General features: G+C 42.6%; 1 protein-coding gene across 1 annotated transcript; it reads right to left on the bottom strand.

The window, feature by feature from the left end:
- Positions 1-1,530: 1,530 nt before the first annotated feature.
- Positions 1,531-17,427, bottom strand: AGO4 (argonaute RISC component 4). The gene is made up of 18 exons (XM_082777496.1): positions 17,038-17,427; positions 14,021-14,186; positions 13,174-13,294; positions 11,904-12,085; positions 11,374-11,510; positions 11,152-11,286; positions 10,889-10,976; positions 10,321-10,468; positions 10,121-10,240; positions 9,781-9,909; positions 9,483-9,616; positions 8,531-8,715; positions 8,034-8,193; positions 7,108-7,423; positions 6,735-6,869; positions 5,842-5,943; positions 5,415-5,614; positions 1,531-5,314 (listed from the first exon to the last, which is right to left on the bottom strand). The coding sequence occupies exons 1-18, from the start codon at positions 17,054-17,056 to the stop codon at positions 5,206-5,208; spliced, it is 2,586 nt and encodes an 861-aa protein (XP_082633622.1). The 5' UTR covers positions 17,057-17,427; the 3' UTR covers positions 1,531-5,205.
- Between the last annotated feature and the right edge of the window lie 92 nt (positions 17,428-17,519).

The raw sequence follows: 17,519 nt of genomic DNA, 5'->3' as shown, positions 1-17,519 counted from the left end.
GTTAGTGTGCAGCTGCTTTTTGCGCATGCCTGCATGCTGAAAGCCGGCTGGCCGCTGGGGCCGAACACGGCAAAACGTGAGCCTGGAAGCCTGCAACACCTAGCGTTCAGCACCAGCAGCGGCTGCTGAGAAACGGGTGTCATCCCACAGCAGGGTGCTGCTTACCTGCATCAGACAGGCGTTTCCACAGCCATTGACTCCCCCATCTGCCTTGCCTGTACAGCCAACGCTCCTGCAGAGTTCAAGAAAAGCAGCTGAATGCAAAACAGAGCCAGCTACCGCTACAATTCAGGAGCCAAACCCTGTTTTTACAAACCCAGGCTGCCGAGCTGGGAATCCAGTGACCCTGCAGTGGAAAACACAAGGTAGAGTTCGCCCACTGTGATTCGCGCCACAACTTACATCATACCTCAGCAGAATTTATGGCATAAATCAAACCACTGCTAGTTAAGGAATCTTGCTGACCAGCTGAGGCAGTGGTCAGGAAGGAGCTGATGAACCCTGGAACGAGGTCATCGCCCCTCTCTGCTTCCTCTTCCACATTTTTACAGTCACTTAAACCTCTCTGGGCACAGAGGTGCCACTCTGAGCCCTGCACCCTGGTTAGGCACGCAAATTCTACTACCAAATGTCTCTTCAGCCTTTTAATTCTTTCTCGAGTCTGTTGGGTATTTCCATGACATATTTCCTTCCAAGTTAAAGCATATGTTTACTTAAAAGCATGTTGTAGCTCCGAACTTCATCAGCCCTAGGTTTCCTAGGATTTGATCCAAGTGATCTTTACCTTTGAATCATTTTGGAAAGGCACTAGGGTAAAGTTAGCCTCTGCTTTTGAGCTTAGGCTTGCCTGCAGGTGAACAATCTCAGTTCCCAAACCCAACAGATTTCCACTGCAAAAATTAAGAAAAAAAAAAAGAAAAAGGAAAGCGGATTTACTGATTTGCCGAAGATGAAGGTTATTTTAAGCAATCATGTGTCCCCAGTTCATTTATAGCTGTCATGTTTTGTCCTCGTCCAAAAGCTTTTTTTGTCCTTACCGTAATATTTTTAGCGAAGTACAGTTTTCTGAGGAAACAACAAACCCTCACCTGAAATAGAAAAGATGAATAAGCAAACAGCTCTTTCGTTTATTAATTTGGGACTCTCTACTGTAGCATCACTTCTCCGGGTAGATACAGAGTCTGTTGACACTGCATTTCCTCTAGATGTTGCTATGTTATTTCTGAGAACATTTTAAAAAAATACATCCATTCTGAACATCTCTCTATGCTTAGCACAGACTCTAAAAACAGGTAATTAAAATCCTTCTTTTAGTGTCACTAGAGCTGTTAACCATTGTAGACTTCTATCACTTTCTAAACCCTCGCACATCAGAAATTATCTTGTGGTAACAAGGTCCACAGGTGGGATATAAATTAACACGTACAACTTTTAATTCAAAGTTAAATAATTTAAGACATTTGTTTACAGGCAGCAGTATTGGTTGCTCACTCTGTACATTGCATTTATTAGACATCAACAAGGAAAAACGACATTTGGCACAAGAATGCCTTTTTTATTATTATTATTTTTGGACACATGAACACAAAATATCCCTGCAGGCTAAAAAAAAAAATACATTGCAAATTGTACACAACCAGCATCTTATCGCAACATGGGGCTGCTAACCCACCCAGAACAGTTTAGAAAGAGTACCTCGTATTGCTATAGACATACATCCAGTCCAAATTTAATAAAATACAATTTTAAACATTACAAGTCTAACAATATAGAAACAAAAGTTACATCGTAAGTCAAAATGAACAAATGCAAACATTTTACATTGAAGTTTCAGCCTCTAGACATAGAAATATGAAAATGTCAATAGCAAGGTATAAGAAAATCTGTAAGTGATATTACAAGATCTTTCCTCAAATGCACAAGGAAAAAACCTTGTAGTTGAAACAGTATTGATACAATGCCCTCCAAACCCTGCCTTCTTAAAATGAAAGCAGAGTTACTCCCTTGCTATTGAGCAAGAAAAATCCTACAGCACATCCACAAAGGTAGTTTGGGGGGTAGGTTTCGTTAAACACCGTATCTGAACAAATGTGCCTTTACCCATTTGAAGAGCAAAGCTGTTGATATAGGTTAAATAACTCTGACACTTGTGTCTGGAGCAAGAGACGTACTGCATGAAGCAAATTTGCCTGTATATCACAACCTCTTATGCCCTTTGGATGCAGCTACAGGCACTACACTAAACTGTGGTACTTACAACAAGAATAAATAAGCCAGGCTGTTCAAATGTTTGAGACAGGCTAACTAGTGATTGCCAGAGCTTGTTCAGAATTCAGCTGTTCACAAAGCAAGCAGAACTGGTTTGAAAATGGGGTTTCTGCCCACCCGCCTCCCCCCCACCCCTTTTTATTTTTATTTTATTTTTTAAAGTGTCAACCACCCCCTTCCCCAACTCTTTAAACTTTGCTACATTTAAAATCTTTCACACCACATAGCTAAACAGTGGCCAACAGGCTTTATTTATAAAAAAAAAAAAAAGAAAAGAAAAAAAAACAGAACAAAACAAAAACACCCTAAGAACTACAGCTACAGAATGCACATCTTCCCATTGATTGACACATGCATAACGATTCAGTCAGTCCCAAGGGGTTAATTCAGATCGTCAAGCCCAACCTCCAGACTCAGCTCGTAGACCCTCAGAGGCCACTATTGCCAAAACTTTGATCTTGCATTTACCACCAAGCAACAGTCCTGAATTTAAACACTCAAAGTGACAGCACTGCAAAATTAGCAGGTTTTTTTTATACTATTATTTTTTAAACAACGGTGTTCTAACACAGGATTGAGTTAGGGTTCTCGCCATGCTTCCCAGGGCTAGCTGAGATCTAACAATCCACATAGTCTGAGGTTAAATATTCAGTCCAGTCACAGGCAAACAAAAGAGAGGCTCTCACTTCACTCAATCTGAACTAGGAGTGCTTGGCACTGGACAACTAACTAACTGGTGATAAAACGAAGTACTTGTTATGCACCCTTGATTAAACCAGTCACATTCTTGCCTAGTGCACAAACTCAAACAGTGATCTTTGATCCTATAACTTAAAAAAGGGTGCTCAGTTTCTTTTCAAGGTGCCAAAGTTCTCCATGTGTGTTGGGTCAGTCAGAGTTCATTCTAAAAAGGGGTTTTTGTATTCTCCCTGAACGAGTACTGAGAAAGCAGCCATCTAGCTGAAGCAGCGGTCAGTCTCCCACCCACATGTCCTGATTTTATTACACAAGTGAGGTATTCTTTAAAAATAAAAATAAAACAAATAAAAGGAATCTATTTTTCAATCTAAACTCATCCACTATACGTGCCAGGAGCAGAGCTTGCTTCAGTCCCATTTAGAACAGAAAAGAAAGAAGTTTAAACTTAATTTAATGAGACATCTTATCTGAAAGGAGGTTATAAAACTGTTTGAAGACTAACTTCAGTGTACTCTGGTACAACTGAAAAAAACAGCATTTAGAAATGTAAACTTTAATTTATTTACAAGCTTAAAGACTGAAGGAAACAGCATTTCCTATTGCTGAAATTTTGAGGGGGCTGGTTCCTACGCTTTGGAACAGCAGACAACTTAGCAGCAAACCCCACACGAGTATCAGAGACCACAGTGCAATCGTTGGACTTCGCAAGCTTCTGTTATCAAAGTAGTGGTGTTAGTTCTACTCAGTTTAGGAATAAGCTTTTAATCTGCGCTAACTCACGTTAACACTAAGAGGAATCTACTCTTCACGTACTATGGTTGTGGATTCCGCGAGTGAAACCAAGCCCCTCTTCTTTATTACACATTGCAGCTGAAAAAAGCCAAGCAGATTAAAAAACCTTAATTTCTATAGGCTGGGACAGAATCAGGATATTAGACTTACATGGGTTAAACATGCTGTTGAATGCAGTTGTGTGTGCAACCTAGATTCCCAGGGAAAAAGTTTAAAATGCTGGTACAAGTCCTCAGGTTGCCTGTCACACAATACATTTAGACTGTACAGATTGGCAAGCCTTTCCTACATGTAACACCCAGTTTCCAAGCTTATAAAAAAAGTTGTAGACAGGACACCAACAGTGAATATAAAACAGTTAAAAATAATTCTTAAAAAAAGCATGGAAGTGCGTCTTTTCTAATTAGTTTCAGAAACTGCCAAATTGTGTGTTCAGAAAACGACACGAGAATGTTGGTTAAACTCATGCACAACCCTCAGCTAGAAAATTACACTGTTAGGGGGGCTTAAAAAACAAATATTTATTGCCAAAGTTAACCCTTCTATGAGAAAAAAGTTTTAAAATCACTTAGATTTATCAAACCACACAGCAGCATAAAGTGGGCACTTTTGTAAAAGTTTGCAAAATACCTAAAAGCTAATTTTTTTTGTATTTTTTTTTTGTATTTTTTTTTAATCATTTTTTAGAGGGGGAGAATGATGGTTCGGTATTTCCTATGATACCATGGCAGTATTATTTGTAACCATTATAATTAAAACCTACTGACAGGCATCACTATCTGGTTATGTTACACATTCACAGAACAAGAACCACCTATATTTGAACTCGCCGTATAGTGCAATTGCTTTGCAGCCCAAGTCTGCAGAGATTAAAAAGATAATTAGTAAAACCGACAAAAAACTGCAATACCTGTGAAAGTTATGTTTGTCAAAAGGCATTTACAGTAGTGAAGTCTAAAATCTCCATTAAAAAATCTATGGCCCCACACAATAGAACAGTTACATTTAATTGGAGTAAAACATTTTGCCATAATATGCATACTCACTAAGCAGTGCATGAAGACGGGGGATCAGTCGTCATGATAAACTAATGGGATGAGAAGATAACTTAAAAACTGTAGCTAGCAAAATATTCAATAGAAACCTTTCATGCCAAGTCCTTTAAAAATTTCAGGATGATCGGCCTTTTGCGCTTTGAGGTAAAAATTCAGTCCAATGCATCAGAAAAGACAGTCTATGAATTCCTATTACACAAAATAATGAAACGAATGGCTCAATTGTGTTGGTGCATCAGACATTGCTGTGAAGTACAGATTCAGTGCGACTGTTCAGAGCTGCTGGTAGTGGGCAGTCTGAAATAAACCGGGCCCTAGCTATAGCAGTAGGCATTGACAACATTTCAGGACTGCACGAGTTGTTGGTTTTGCCACATCTTCCCAGATGCTCTCAAGCAAAATACATTGTGTGTTGAGTGTCATGGTGGATCTGCACTGCCTTTGCCAGAGCCTGAGGATCACGGCCATTGCTCTGTCCTGACACGTGGCTGCCTTCAGCGCTGTAAAAAGGCAGACAGAGAGCCATGAACAATTGGGCCAACAAGCCCAGAACTCCAGTTCATTACCTGGCTAGCAAGACAGCGAGGTACAGTTCCTTACCTGTCGTGATCCTTGTCCACAAGATGGTATCTGGCCCTAAACGCTACCAGCCTGGCGTAGTATGCAGGAGCTGGGATAGAGACTGATCGTGTACAGCGCACATACGTGTGACACAGCTGGTAGGTCAGAAGCTGTAGCTCGTCTGCAGTAAAACAGTTGTCATCCCACAAGACCTGATAGTGGGAGGGCCGGCTGGTTCCCTGCGGAGAACAGAGGAGCATTCAGCTGGACAGCATCAACAAAACCAGAGGTGGTACTGCAGGCTGTACCTTCTATCAGTACGCTGAAGAGTGAGCGCCAAACAGGCACTGAACTTATGCAACTAACTCTAAAGTCTGCCAAACTATAAATAGAAGCAACATTACTCATCAGGACAACAATAAGGATTTAGTCCCACAGTCTGAGTGCAGCAGAGCTGAAATGTTACCTGAATTCCTGCGTGGCTACAGAGGTAAAAGTCAAATTCAGAAGGATGCGTGATCGTGCTGTCCACAGTAGTGCCTGCTGGTACGTTGCCACTCTTACCCACCTGATGTGGAAAGTTTATTATTAGCCCGTGTTTGTTTTTCTTTAGAAATGACCCAAAAATACCTCCTTAGATAGGCTCTACTTAAAGTTGCTTGAGAATTTACTGCTTGAAAATGGGAAAAAAATAAGGTAATTTACATAGGAGGAATGAAAGTGTTCTCTGCGAGTTCATGGTTAGAAATTTCACCAACTCTAGTTGGTGCATAATCAGAGAAAAATAAAGTTCCTGCCAGCACCATTAAAATTGCAGAGTGGGATAAAGCCTATATAAGTAATTCAGAATATGGAAAAAAGGCAGGCTTTCTGAAATAGATTTCACGCCCTTGTTTGCAATCACACCCGAGATGTTTATTTCTAGCAAACCTGTGATCAAGAACTATCTAAAACAGGTTCCTTCATTGGCCTGTGGATTTGTGACATAGGCAAATATTATTGATGCCTGTGAACAGAACAGGCGACTAACTGAACAACTAGCATGTGCTGAGAATCTCCAACTATAAAAAAAAATGAGGTTACAGCTCCAGATACACAAATCCAGGGATACAGAGTATGCTCATTACAAAAGGGGCTGGGAACAAGCTGTTCCATCCGACTGCCTGATGTAGAGCAATAAAAAAAAAAAAAAAGGGGAGGAACTGGCTATTTTGGTCTTACAGAGAGCCTGTTCCATCACAGAACTCCTCCTGTTTGTATAGATTAGTTAGTTTCAATGGGTGAGATGGATTCCACCCCTTTTATCCAAACCAGCTACATTCCCATTGCCTCCTTGCTTAAGTACCCAACATTACTTGCCCTTTCAGTTTTGTCAGCACAGAACAGTCTGGTGTGATGCCTCTTCTGCACAACAATGTAGGTTATTCCTGGTCTATAGTCTTCTTCCAAACTAATACAGGCCTTCCGGATAGCTATGAGCTCTGGCCATGCTACCTAGAAGTAGAAGATTTAATTATTAGGTGCAGAACTCAGTGCATGCAATATTATTCTCTCCAGGCATTAAGTGTCGCTTCCTGAGGAGCACAATCAGACAGGATAACTGCACCTTGTGTCTGCCCAGAAAAACTCATTGAAACTGCAAATTGTCCCCCTTAAACAAATGCAATCCACATTTAGTTGGAAATAAGTGCCAATCCCTTTTCACAAGCAACAAGAGATCATCAGACGGTACCTGTTTCATCTGCCCTTCTGATACTCCCCCTCTGTAGTAAATGATCCGTGTGGGCTTGAACCGAGTGGATTTGTAAAACTGGATCAACAGTTCTCGCACCATGTTAGTCAGGTCCTGTATCACCTCCTGACTGTACAGCAATTCCTGTGAGGTCTCCTGCCGGGAGGTCTGCACACGCACTGTAGCACAGTAACGGCTGGGGTGGCCGTCCATGCTGCCTACCACAGCAGCAATAGAAGGCTTCTTCCCATCCCCAGCAGGAGGGTGGGTGACATCTGCTCCCAAGAAGATCACTGGCTGCTGGAACACCGAGGGCCTGTTTAATAAGGTTAAGGTGTATTAAATAATGATGCACAGAAGTGGGATGAGGAAGGAGGGTAGGAGAAAAAAAAGACAGCTAAGGAAAGTATATTCAAACCATTCAAGAGCACTAAAACCATGCCAGAATCTTTAAAGACAAAAGATCTCTACCTCCAGCTCTTATAGTCCAGACAGAGCAGAAAGCAGAAAAGAACCAAGGGCAGAGGAACTTACAAGCATTTATCACAAGTCACTCTGCCTCACTCCTTTTCTTTCAGTGTGGAAGGAAATACAGTATGCTTAAAGAGATGGCAAAAGTAAAAGGTAGACAGACTGAACCCAAAGGTAGGAAAAGGACCAAAAGAGACAAAAAATTAAGAAAAACACCTTTTTGAGCTTGTTTTCTCACACACACTGCTGACTCCTCTAACACTAAAGAGATTCCTCAGCACAGGGCTTATAAGGCAGATTCTAAACACAGAAGCACCCTCCTCTGTCTTCTTTAGTCTGTGGCTATTTCTAACATACTTCATATTTTGAAAGGTACAATTTAAACTAGCAAAACAAAATAACACCATTTTGCTTGACAATCCAGACTTCAAGGAGCGCTTTAGATTTAACCTTACCTTTGATGAGGTACAAGCACATTGTTGATTCCTCCAAGCTTTGCGTTTATCTTCAGACACAGGTTGGACAGTGTTTGCGGGGATGTTTTCACCACGTTCTTTACCTGAACACACTGAGTGGCCATGCCAAGAAGCGTGTCACCAACCCGCTTTACTTCAGCTGTGACAGAAAAGTAAGACAGTGGTTCCAATTACCTGAACAGTCAGTAATTCCATCTGCTTTCTCTTATTTTTCTCAAATGCTATGCTAATTCGAATCCTTAAAGGTTCGCTGACAAAGGCTCAGACTGCTCTTTGGGATTCAAAAGTTCTCCAATGAGACCTGACAAACCAAACTTAAAAAAAAAAAAGAGCAACAAAAAACAACAAAGATGACCCAAAACCACCTCTTAAACTAAAGACACTGCCTACTCTGTTTCCTTTCTACCAACAAAGAGCATAGTGAGATGCCCAGTTGCTGTACAACTACTTAACGTTTTACAGCCTCTTCTCCATACCATACACAGGTGTCTTTCCAGGTAGAATCACCACGATCAGCTGCAGACCAACGTAAGTCAGTTTTAAGTGTTTAAACATGGGCTCCACGCTGTCTGCACCCTGGGCGTATTTGCAGAAGCAGGGCTGGCCTTGGATTGGCATCCCTGCATCCTTGGAGATCTTGCGCAGCTGGTCAGTGAAGCTCCTGTAAATGAAATATAAATGGAAACAACCTCACCTTTTTACTTTCCTGTTAATTCTATCAACAAGATCTAAGCTGTTTCAGCTATTTCACAACACCACCAACGCTACACTGTTCCATTAAGCTATTATATCACGGTAAGAAATTCACTGATATGATTTTAATCTTGTATGAGGAAAAGTTTCATAAGCCTCTGTTCCAGGAATTGCAGAAGCCTTGGGAAAACAAACATACATTTAAGTTGAATACTCTGAGGTAGATTCCCAAACTAACACTGATGTGCTGGTAAATTTCTATCATCCAGTGAATTTTGCTGCAACCATGATTTTTACTGCATGTTTCAGTGGTTTAAACAGCACCTGATATTTAGGACTCTGCAAAGTAATCCGAAGGAGGGGGGGGGACGGAAAGAGGGAGTGGTGTATGTTGTCTGGGAGGCAGTAAAGGTTAAAAAAATAAAAGTTTAGGTTTTGGAATAAAAGACCATCAATTATTTGTAAAAAAAAACAGAGTACAAGCTGATTGCAGTCTCCACAGCAGGAAACAGAGCCTCAGTGGTAAGGGAATTGATACTTTTCCTAGCCAGCCAATTAGGTTATGAGCTTTGTTGTAGTCTCCTCCCAAGGTGCAAATATTTAAGTCACGGAACTGCGGTTTCCTCTTTTTACTATTAGATGCATTAGTCAGCTTATACTGCATTCCACTGTTCAGAGATAAGAAGAAAATAATCCCCGAAACGGGTACTATTAATAAATATTAAAAATACTTACTTTAGTAAGTCTTCCCTGCATTGTTTTTGAGGAGCAAAACAGGCGACAGCCCAAACTTTAATCTCAATGCCAGCATAGAACTGTTTCCCTCTCATGTCCCACACGCCTTGGTTTGGTGTGGCCACAGTCTTGTTCTAGGTCAAAAACAAAGACAAATTACAAATAAAAAACTCTGCCTGGTTTTGACTACAGCCAACCAGTGCTCAAACAACAGCATGCTTTCCGAGAAGATATATGGAACACCATGGATTTAAATAACCCCAGAACAAGATAGTATTACCAGACACAGAAAACTCACCCTGCCTCCGTATTGCAACATTGGTGCTGGCAAAACTCTGCCTGTCAACTCTGTCATTTCATTATGGACAACGATACCAAACTCCTTCAGGTACGGATCAGGTCCACCAACCATGCTGTTACTTTTTACCTGGTGACAAGGAAAGAATTTATGTAACTACACCCAATGCTTCGGGTGACTCTGTGCTCTTTGCAATTAATAGGTTTAAAAGTATTTGTTTTAAAGTCAGATTTTTGAACTTCCACAGTTTGGGGTTATTCTGGTTATCATGACATATGCTCTTCTGGAAGAGCCTTCTGGAAGTGACAAATGCAGATTGTTTAGCTGAAAAAATGCTTACTAGTCTGCTGATTTCTTCCTGTCGGTCTGGTGCAGATCTCGCAGTTGCTTTTATCATAGTCGATGTCTGATTGTCCGTTAGCTTCTTGATACATCTCTGGCCAGCCACTATGTTACACACCTACACAGGAACAGTGAGAAGTGGCATGACACCATTTAACAAAGGATATACCACAGGGCAAGAGAAAGTTAGATTCTTACCTCAAGTGGCAAATATGTGTGTTTCTGTTCCTGTCCTACTTGGAGACAGGGAAGATGAGGATATTTTAGCTGCAGACTGTACTTCTGCTTAAAATATTGAGCTACTGTACACTCCATAGCCTGCCCATTTTCCAGCTGCAGAGGAAACCTATAAAGGACATTTGTTCTGGTTAGGCTTTTTTATTTTTATTTTTTATATAAAAAGGAAAAAGCAATGTGGAAAACCTATTTCAGAGTAGCAATGCTTAAAACATTTATTTTCCTTAGCTACTGGATCTCTTGTTTGTAAGAAGATTTTATAGACAATATACGGAATTTATCAAAGCTGTTTTAACAATTACCACCTTTGATACCTATATTAAGAAGTTGGGATACAGCTTCAATTTTGTTCTGTTGAAGTAAATAAAGCAATTGTCAAAACCCACATTATTCCTCTGGTCTGCTAAGAGTGAACACTCTTTCAAAGCCGCATAGCTGCTTTACCTCTGGAATTGGCTTTTCTAACATAAATACTATACCTAAATGGTCCAAGATCTTAAAAATTGTCAACAAGTGCTGGTATACATACGTCTGATGACTGGCTGGTCGTCGAGTAACATTGCAAACTCGGTATTTTCTCTTCATCTGGCCGCAGTGAGTAACCTCTACTTTTAGACCTGAAAACCAAAATAAGTCACCTAAATAAAATCAGACATAGGAGGCACCTTTGAGAAAGAAAACAGCAAAAAGGAACAGACCAACTTCCCAACTGCCTTGCGAATTTTCATTACGACATAGTACTGACAAGGTTACAGATTTCTGATGCAGTGATGCTTTAGAACAAGCCTTTACCTCTGATTTCTTTGGTAAACTTGACACGCTGGGAGTCCGTCAGAGGCTTGGTTTGTTCATTGATGTTCTGAATGTCCAAGACCTCACACATGAACTCGATGATAGGCTGGGCGCGATAGAAAGCAGTTGCTGACACTAAGAATTAAAAAATAAATTAAAAAAATATTAATTTAGAAGCAGCAAAGACTCTGTTACATTAGTGAGACAGAATTTCCTACATACCATCAATGTTGAGCATCATGTTCCACATGGCAGGCCTGACGGACTGGTGGAAACCAAACCAGACCTCCCTGCCACCACCCAGAGGGTGGTAATAGCCTTCAGGGGGGGAGAAAAAGGAGCGACCCACAGGAGTATACCTGAAAAAAACGTAAGAAAATTGATAAATCTCATCATTGCTTTCTGATGGACCTTTTTAAAGTCATATGTTTAAAATGCACTCCTATAGTGCAGTGTAACTGTTAGAACAAACTCATGGCAAGCATACAAAACCTTTACCAGCAGAGCAGTTGGAAAGGCTGCAGCAAATTCCAGTTGGAAACATGACCAGCAGATACAAGTCCTGAGTTGAGATCAAATTTCCCTATTCTAGTGCAAATTTGTAATGCAGGCATTGAATTACACAACAGCATCCTTCAACCCTTCTGCAGGAGGAAGGTGTAATAGCAATAGAACAGCAGCAAGCAGTAAATAATACAAAGGTAAGACAGATGCAAGATTGAGCCAGTTAGGAAGACACTGGAAGTACTCACCTCATGGAGGGAAGGTGCCGTGTGATTACATCAAGTGCCTGTACAGAATCTTCTGGAACTTCATTCAAGTGCCCTGCCAGAGCTTCCAGCAGCAACTGAAGGCTGACGACTGATACCCACTGAATGGATACTTTAAAAGTCTGGTCCTTCCCCTCCCCTGGAAGCGTCACCTCCATATCCACCTTACATGTAAAATTAAGCAAAAGCTTTTGTTAAGGACTGCAGGCTAACATGACACTATGCAAGATTACTTGTTTCTCTTAAGTATCCTTTGATTCTTTACTTTTGCTGATTGGTTTGTGTAATTTGCTTAGACTATTACAATCAGTTTCCTTACAATTTGGAAAGCTTGTAATTCATTCATCTGAAGAAACCTCAGTGCAGTTACTGCGGTATCTTGAAGTCTAGATTGTAAGTGATAATTAGTATGGTGAGTATGATGACATCAAAACTCTGAGAACTGTGAGGTTTTTTTTGTTTTTAAAGTGTCAACCAGTTAATAGCAAAATGTCTTGTGTCCTTAACAGGAAGGCAAGAAAAAACTATTTCTGGTCAAAAAGAAGAATCACCGGCATACATAAATCTCTGAGTTCTAACATAGAACTTGAAATTATTCTCACACACCCAGCCAAAGGGTAAATGGGAACTCATCCTACGTATTCCTCATGGCACTGTATCAGCAATAACCAGATCCCTGGGGAGAAGAGTAGATGGGGGTTATTTAAGTTTTGCATCAGGACTGGTTGATACAGATCTCAATCTGTCAGAGCCAGGGTGTTGTGAGCACGGCCCGGCACTACAAAGGCCAGTGCAGCTGATTTAGTTGTTCACAGTCCTTGTAGCACAGTTCTTATGAACAGGAGGACATAGTTCAACAGTGCAGCCACACCAAAACAGCCATTTGTCATCTAACAACTACTGTAACGTTTAACAAGGGAACTGGGGTTAGAACAGAGAAAATGGAAATTTGCATCAGGGTAAAAAAAAATAAATAAATAAAATAAAAATCTATTTGCAGCTGAAAGAGCACAATGGGTTGTTCAGAGCATCACTGACAAGTGCACCGAGTGAAGAGTTTACCACTAGAAACCCAAAGATGATAAACTTCAGTAAGGCACCTAAAAGCACCTAAATTACCAACACTGCCTGTAATTCCCAAGACTATACTAATACATGTGATAATATCTTAGGTTTTGGTCAATAAAAACACTTTTCAAATGACACTAACAGTTTTCTACAGAAACTTAGAGCTGCTTGTAGCAGCACTTACTCTGTCACGGCCAATTGGTAAGGGGTGTGCAGTGTACATGTTCCGCTTCCCATCGTAGCCAGGCTGCCGATCACCAAATATTTGCATCTTGAAGTGTCTCACCATGGTGTCCACCACCTCTCTACAGAGGAAGGCATCAAGTTATGGAGAACAGAAAAACCCAGCAATGATCCTAAGCAGTTTAAAATTCCTTTTTTATATTTTCTTAAATAGAAGAAACAACAGCACACTAGAACATACCCAAGTCATCAGCAGAACCCAAGAGCAAAAGTCACCTCCAGATTAAGACACTTAATTTTCAATATAAAGGTGTCTACAGGCATGGTAGGTGTCCAAACTCTCATTACTATCAGCAGAAATACGCTCAATATTGCCAGTGGAATCCGAATAACTGTTTGAGCACAGGAGCAAATAAAAGCATCTACCTTGTGTGAGCTGAGGTGCTCTGCAGCTTGATTCTATTGACTGAACATCCACATCTGAACACCTAAAACACTGCAAAGAGAATCTCTTCCCCTCAGCTAACACACATCTTTGTATAATAGACTGGAACAACTATCAACCATGTTCACTTGCAAACTAGAAAATAAAAAAGCTGTAGTTCAAAGCTGAGTGCTTTTCCTAAAGCCTTCTATGTTACTACCCACTTGCAAAATATCTAATAAAATTAAAAAGAATATTATATTACAGCTCGCTGAACAATAGAACAACTGCTAACCACGATACAAACACAAGCTGTTCTGTAGCTGATTAACGATTAGGACGTACAGTTCTCCTAAACTGAAGCATAAACACTTTTAAAATATATATGTATATTAAAGAATTAGTAGCGTTAAGCAACTCATACCTGTTCACTCTTCGGGGCCGTTTTTCTGGTTTGATATCTACATCATAGTGATAAACGTCAATCTTGGGGATCTGGACCTGGAAGTGGTTGGCTAGGAGGCGGATGGGTTTCCCAACAGTTCCCAGGCCTGGGCGACGGGGTGGCTGGAAAAGGCTTGCCGGAGGCCCTACGGAAGTCAAAGAAATATGGAAGAAAAATAACTTAGCACTCAGTGCAGCATCCTTTCGGGTGTATTTAGCTGGAAAGCCTTTCTGGCAGGGCAGAAAATCTTCAGTAGCTTCCTGGGATTGCAGGTGGAGGTGCTCCCAGTGGCTCACAGCCTGCCAGCAGCTCTGAAGTTCCAGGTGAAAAATGCACTCCCTAAAGCATATCTAGGTTAATGCCACAACCCCTTCTCTGAATTGTAGTGACATTTTTCATAGCTACGGCTTACGAACTCGACAGAGTCCTGAGATGGAATACAAACATTTACATACTATGCATCTTGATATAATGTAAACATAAATGCATTCCTACCTCCATTTCTAGAGCAAACCAATAGCCACAGGAGCCACACCTTTCCATTACTGGCTTGAAGCTCAGATGTTCATGATTGCCACTCTTGGCATACTCAGGAAATAACACAACTTCTACCTGAAAACTGATGTAATCTAGAAATGGGGAATTGGAATTTTTATTCTGAACTAAACTAAAAACATATTGCCATATTGAATCCAGGCTAAAAGAGTTTTGTTGTTTCCTTTACATCACGAACACATCACTTTTGTTAACAGTGGGGTACTTTTCCCCTGGAGCATGACTCCAGCCAATTTCAGGTTCCAACACAAAGGAAGGAAGGACAAATGGTCTAGGCTTTCTTCTAAAAAGAAGAGTAAGGGAACAAGCATAAAGACAGGTATAGACTCCTAACAGGTGTGGAGAAGGTAATTTATTTGGACAGAAGCAATAGCTTCAGAAAAAGTTCCAAGGAGGAAATAATGAGAGGCTTAAATCAGTACTCACATGTAAGCTAGTCACTAGTTAACCTTTAGTTCAATTCCTCAAAGCGTTAAGATCTGAGATAGCATGTTAACAGGATAAGCATTTTTGTTTTGCTATTATTAAATCTGTCACAGCCTCGGTTGAAACTGCATATAAAGCAAATGGAATTAGTACATTTTCATGGGTTTTGTCTGTATCTGCCAGTGCTCAGTGCATTTAATGTTTCTTTCCTCTGTTTTAGAGCAGCAAACGAGAGGGGAAAAAAGTTTTACAAGACAGGAATGTAATATTAAAGTAATAATAAAACTTAGGGCAAATTCAGTATTGTAAGACTGTGTCAGCTTGACAGGATCTATTGAAATCAAAGGCTCAAAAGTTTATACAAAAAAGTATAAGCTGGAGGATGAAGCTCATATTTGGGCACACTTCAGCGTGCAGCAATAATCTTAACACAATCCTCAACTAAACCCAAGACTGAATCAAAGGAGCCTTCCAAGCCATCTAATGGCTACTACATTAAAATTACCGATTTGAGGATACCAACCCTCAAATATCTAAGCAGAAGTAACACTTAGAGCACGTTAGCAGCCGTAGCCCACTTGACACGTCAAGCTGCAGCAGCACGGTGGCTGTTTGGGCCACAGCCATCCCACACGACACATCGCTGGCTCTGCACCCGCATGAGTAATTGCCATCAGCCCAGGAGCTCCCAACGCCGCAGTTAAACTGGTTGTAGGGTACAGTTAGTACTCAAAAAAAGCTACAGCGATCTTGACGAGCGTGAATCATCGAGGGCAATCAAAGTTTGCTGTGCTTATTTGGATACGAGAGAGATGATCCATTAATCCTGTGCTAATTAGCCTGAAGTAAGTGCAAGCACTGACCTCCCACAAGAGATTAAATGACAACTATATTTACCCATTTTCCTGCCTCGCTATTGACAAGTTTTGCAGGCGGGCATGGCAATGCTGACCTAGGTCAGCTTTGATGCAAGGAGACAGCGCTTACACCTTCGCCTTCCTAAAGTTATTTCTCAAAGGAATCTAGAGAATAAGTCAAAAGCTGCTTCCCCCTCTGAAGCCAGGCTTCCTTGCAAGTCACAGCAATTTTATTGGGATTTTTGCCTGGTCAGCCTGCCTAGGGTTATACTCACTGTTCTTAATTTCTCCTATCGTTTAGGTTCTCTGAGCCGCCAGCTGAGTTACTTCAGACAGGAAGTACTTTTACACAGCCAAAAGAGGATCTGCTGCTGAAGTTGGGAGTGAGGACAGGCTACATCATGTATCTACACAGCAGAACCAAAACAAGCCCTCCACTAAGTGTTTTAGGATCTGGATTCTTCCGGAATCGCACCTTTCTGTCAATAAATCTTTCCTATTCTACTAAAATTAACAGCACTTCAATTATACCCACAGCTTGATCAAGATCTTTATCAACAATACGCACAGACCACTTGTGTTGAGAAACACATCTTGCAGTCAGCTCACAGAAGAATAATTAAGGAACGAGATACCAGTACGAAGACACCCCGTACGAAATAACCCCAACATTTAGCCAAAGTTTGTTTAAAAAAAAATAACATCCAAGGCGCATGCTTTCAGGAGGCACCACCTTAGGTGGCCAAATGTCAAAAATCAGACCGGAGGGCTTAGGGCATTTGGGTGTAGTGAGAGTGTCCCCAAAGCCCTGTGACACCCCCCAAGCCCTGTGACACCCCCCAAGCCCTGCGCCCCCCCATACAGCCCCTATCCCACTGACAGCCGGGGCCTGTCCCCCTCAGAGGTCTCACCACCGGGCAGCCCCCCCCAAAAAAAACCCAAAACTTCCCCGGGAGGCTGCAGCCGGTCGGGGGGGGGGCCCCCCCCGGCCCCTCACGGCCACCCCCTGAGGCCTCACCGGGCCCCGGCGGGCGGCGCTGCCCTCCCCAGGCCTCAGCTGGTGGCGCCCGGCCGGGCCCGAGGCCTTCCTCCTCCTCCTCCTCTTCCTCCCTTCAGGCCTTACCCGCCCCCCCCCCACCACCTCAACGCGGCTCTCACCGGGTCCCAGCGCTTCCATGGCGGCAGCGGCGGCCTCGCTGCGGTCCCCCCCGGCCCCGCCGCTGCTGCTGCCGCTGCCACCGCCGCCACCTCCACCTCCACCTCCGCCTCCTCCTCCTCCTCCTCCGGCCCCGGGCCCCGCCGCCGCGGCGTAACGCTTGATCTCGGGAATATTGGCACCGGGGGGGGGGCCCGGTGGGGAACCGGGGCGAGAGGGAGCAGCGACGGGGCCGGACGACGAGGAGGAGGAGGAGGAGGAGGAGGAGGAGGAGGAGGAGGTGGAGGAAGGGGCGCGGCGGGCAGCGCTCCGCTTCCCCGAGCTGTGGTGGCGGCGCGGGGAGGGGATCGCGGGCGCCGAGCGCGCCCCCGCTGCCGCCAGCACCGGCTGAGGAAGAGGAGGAGGAGGAGGAGGAGGAGTGGGGGGGGGGGAGGGAGGAAGGAGAGGCCCCTCCACGCTGCCCGGCGCCGCCGGCTCGCGCACG

Source organism: Aythya marila, assembly GCF_965140915.1.
Source record: "Aythya marila genome assembly, chromosome: 22".
Taxonomy (NCBI): Eukaryota; Metazoa; Chordata; class Aves; order Anseriformes; family Anatidae; genus Aythya; species Aythya marila.
Note: the sequence above shows the minus strand (reverse complement) of the source record. Positions and strands in the feature narration are given on the sequence as shown.

Excerpts from the sequence above, each read along its gene's own strand:
- AGO4 (XM_082777496.1), bottom strand. Across the intron at positions 12,086-13,173 it reads TACCAATTGGCCGTGACAGA|GTGGATATGGAGGTGACGCT; the intron begins GTAAGTGCTGCT and ends TTTACATGTAAG. Across the intron at positions 5,615-5,841 it reads GTAGCCACGCAGGAATTCAG|GGAACCAGCCGGCCCTCCCA; the intron begins GTAACATTTCAG and ends TGTTCTCCGCAG.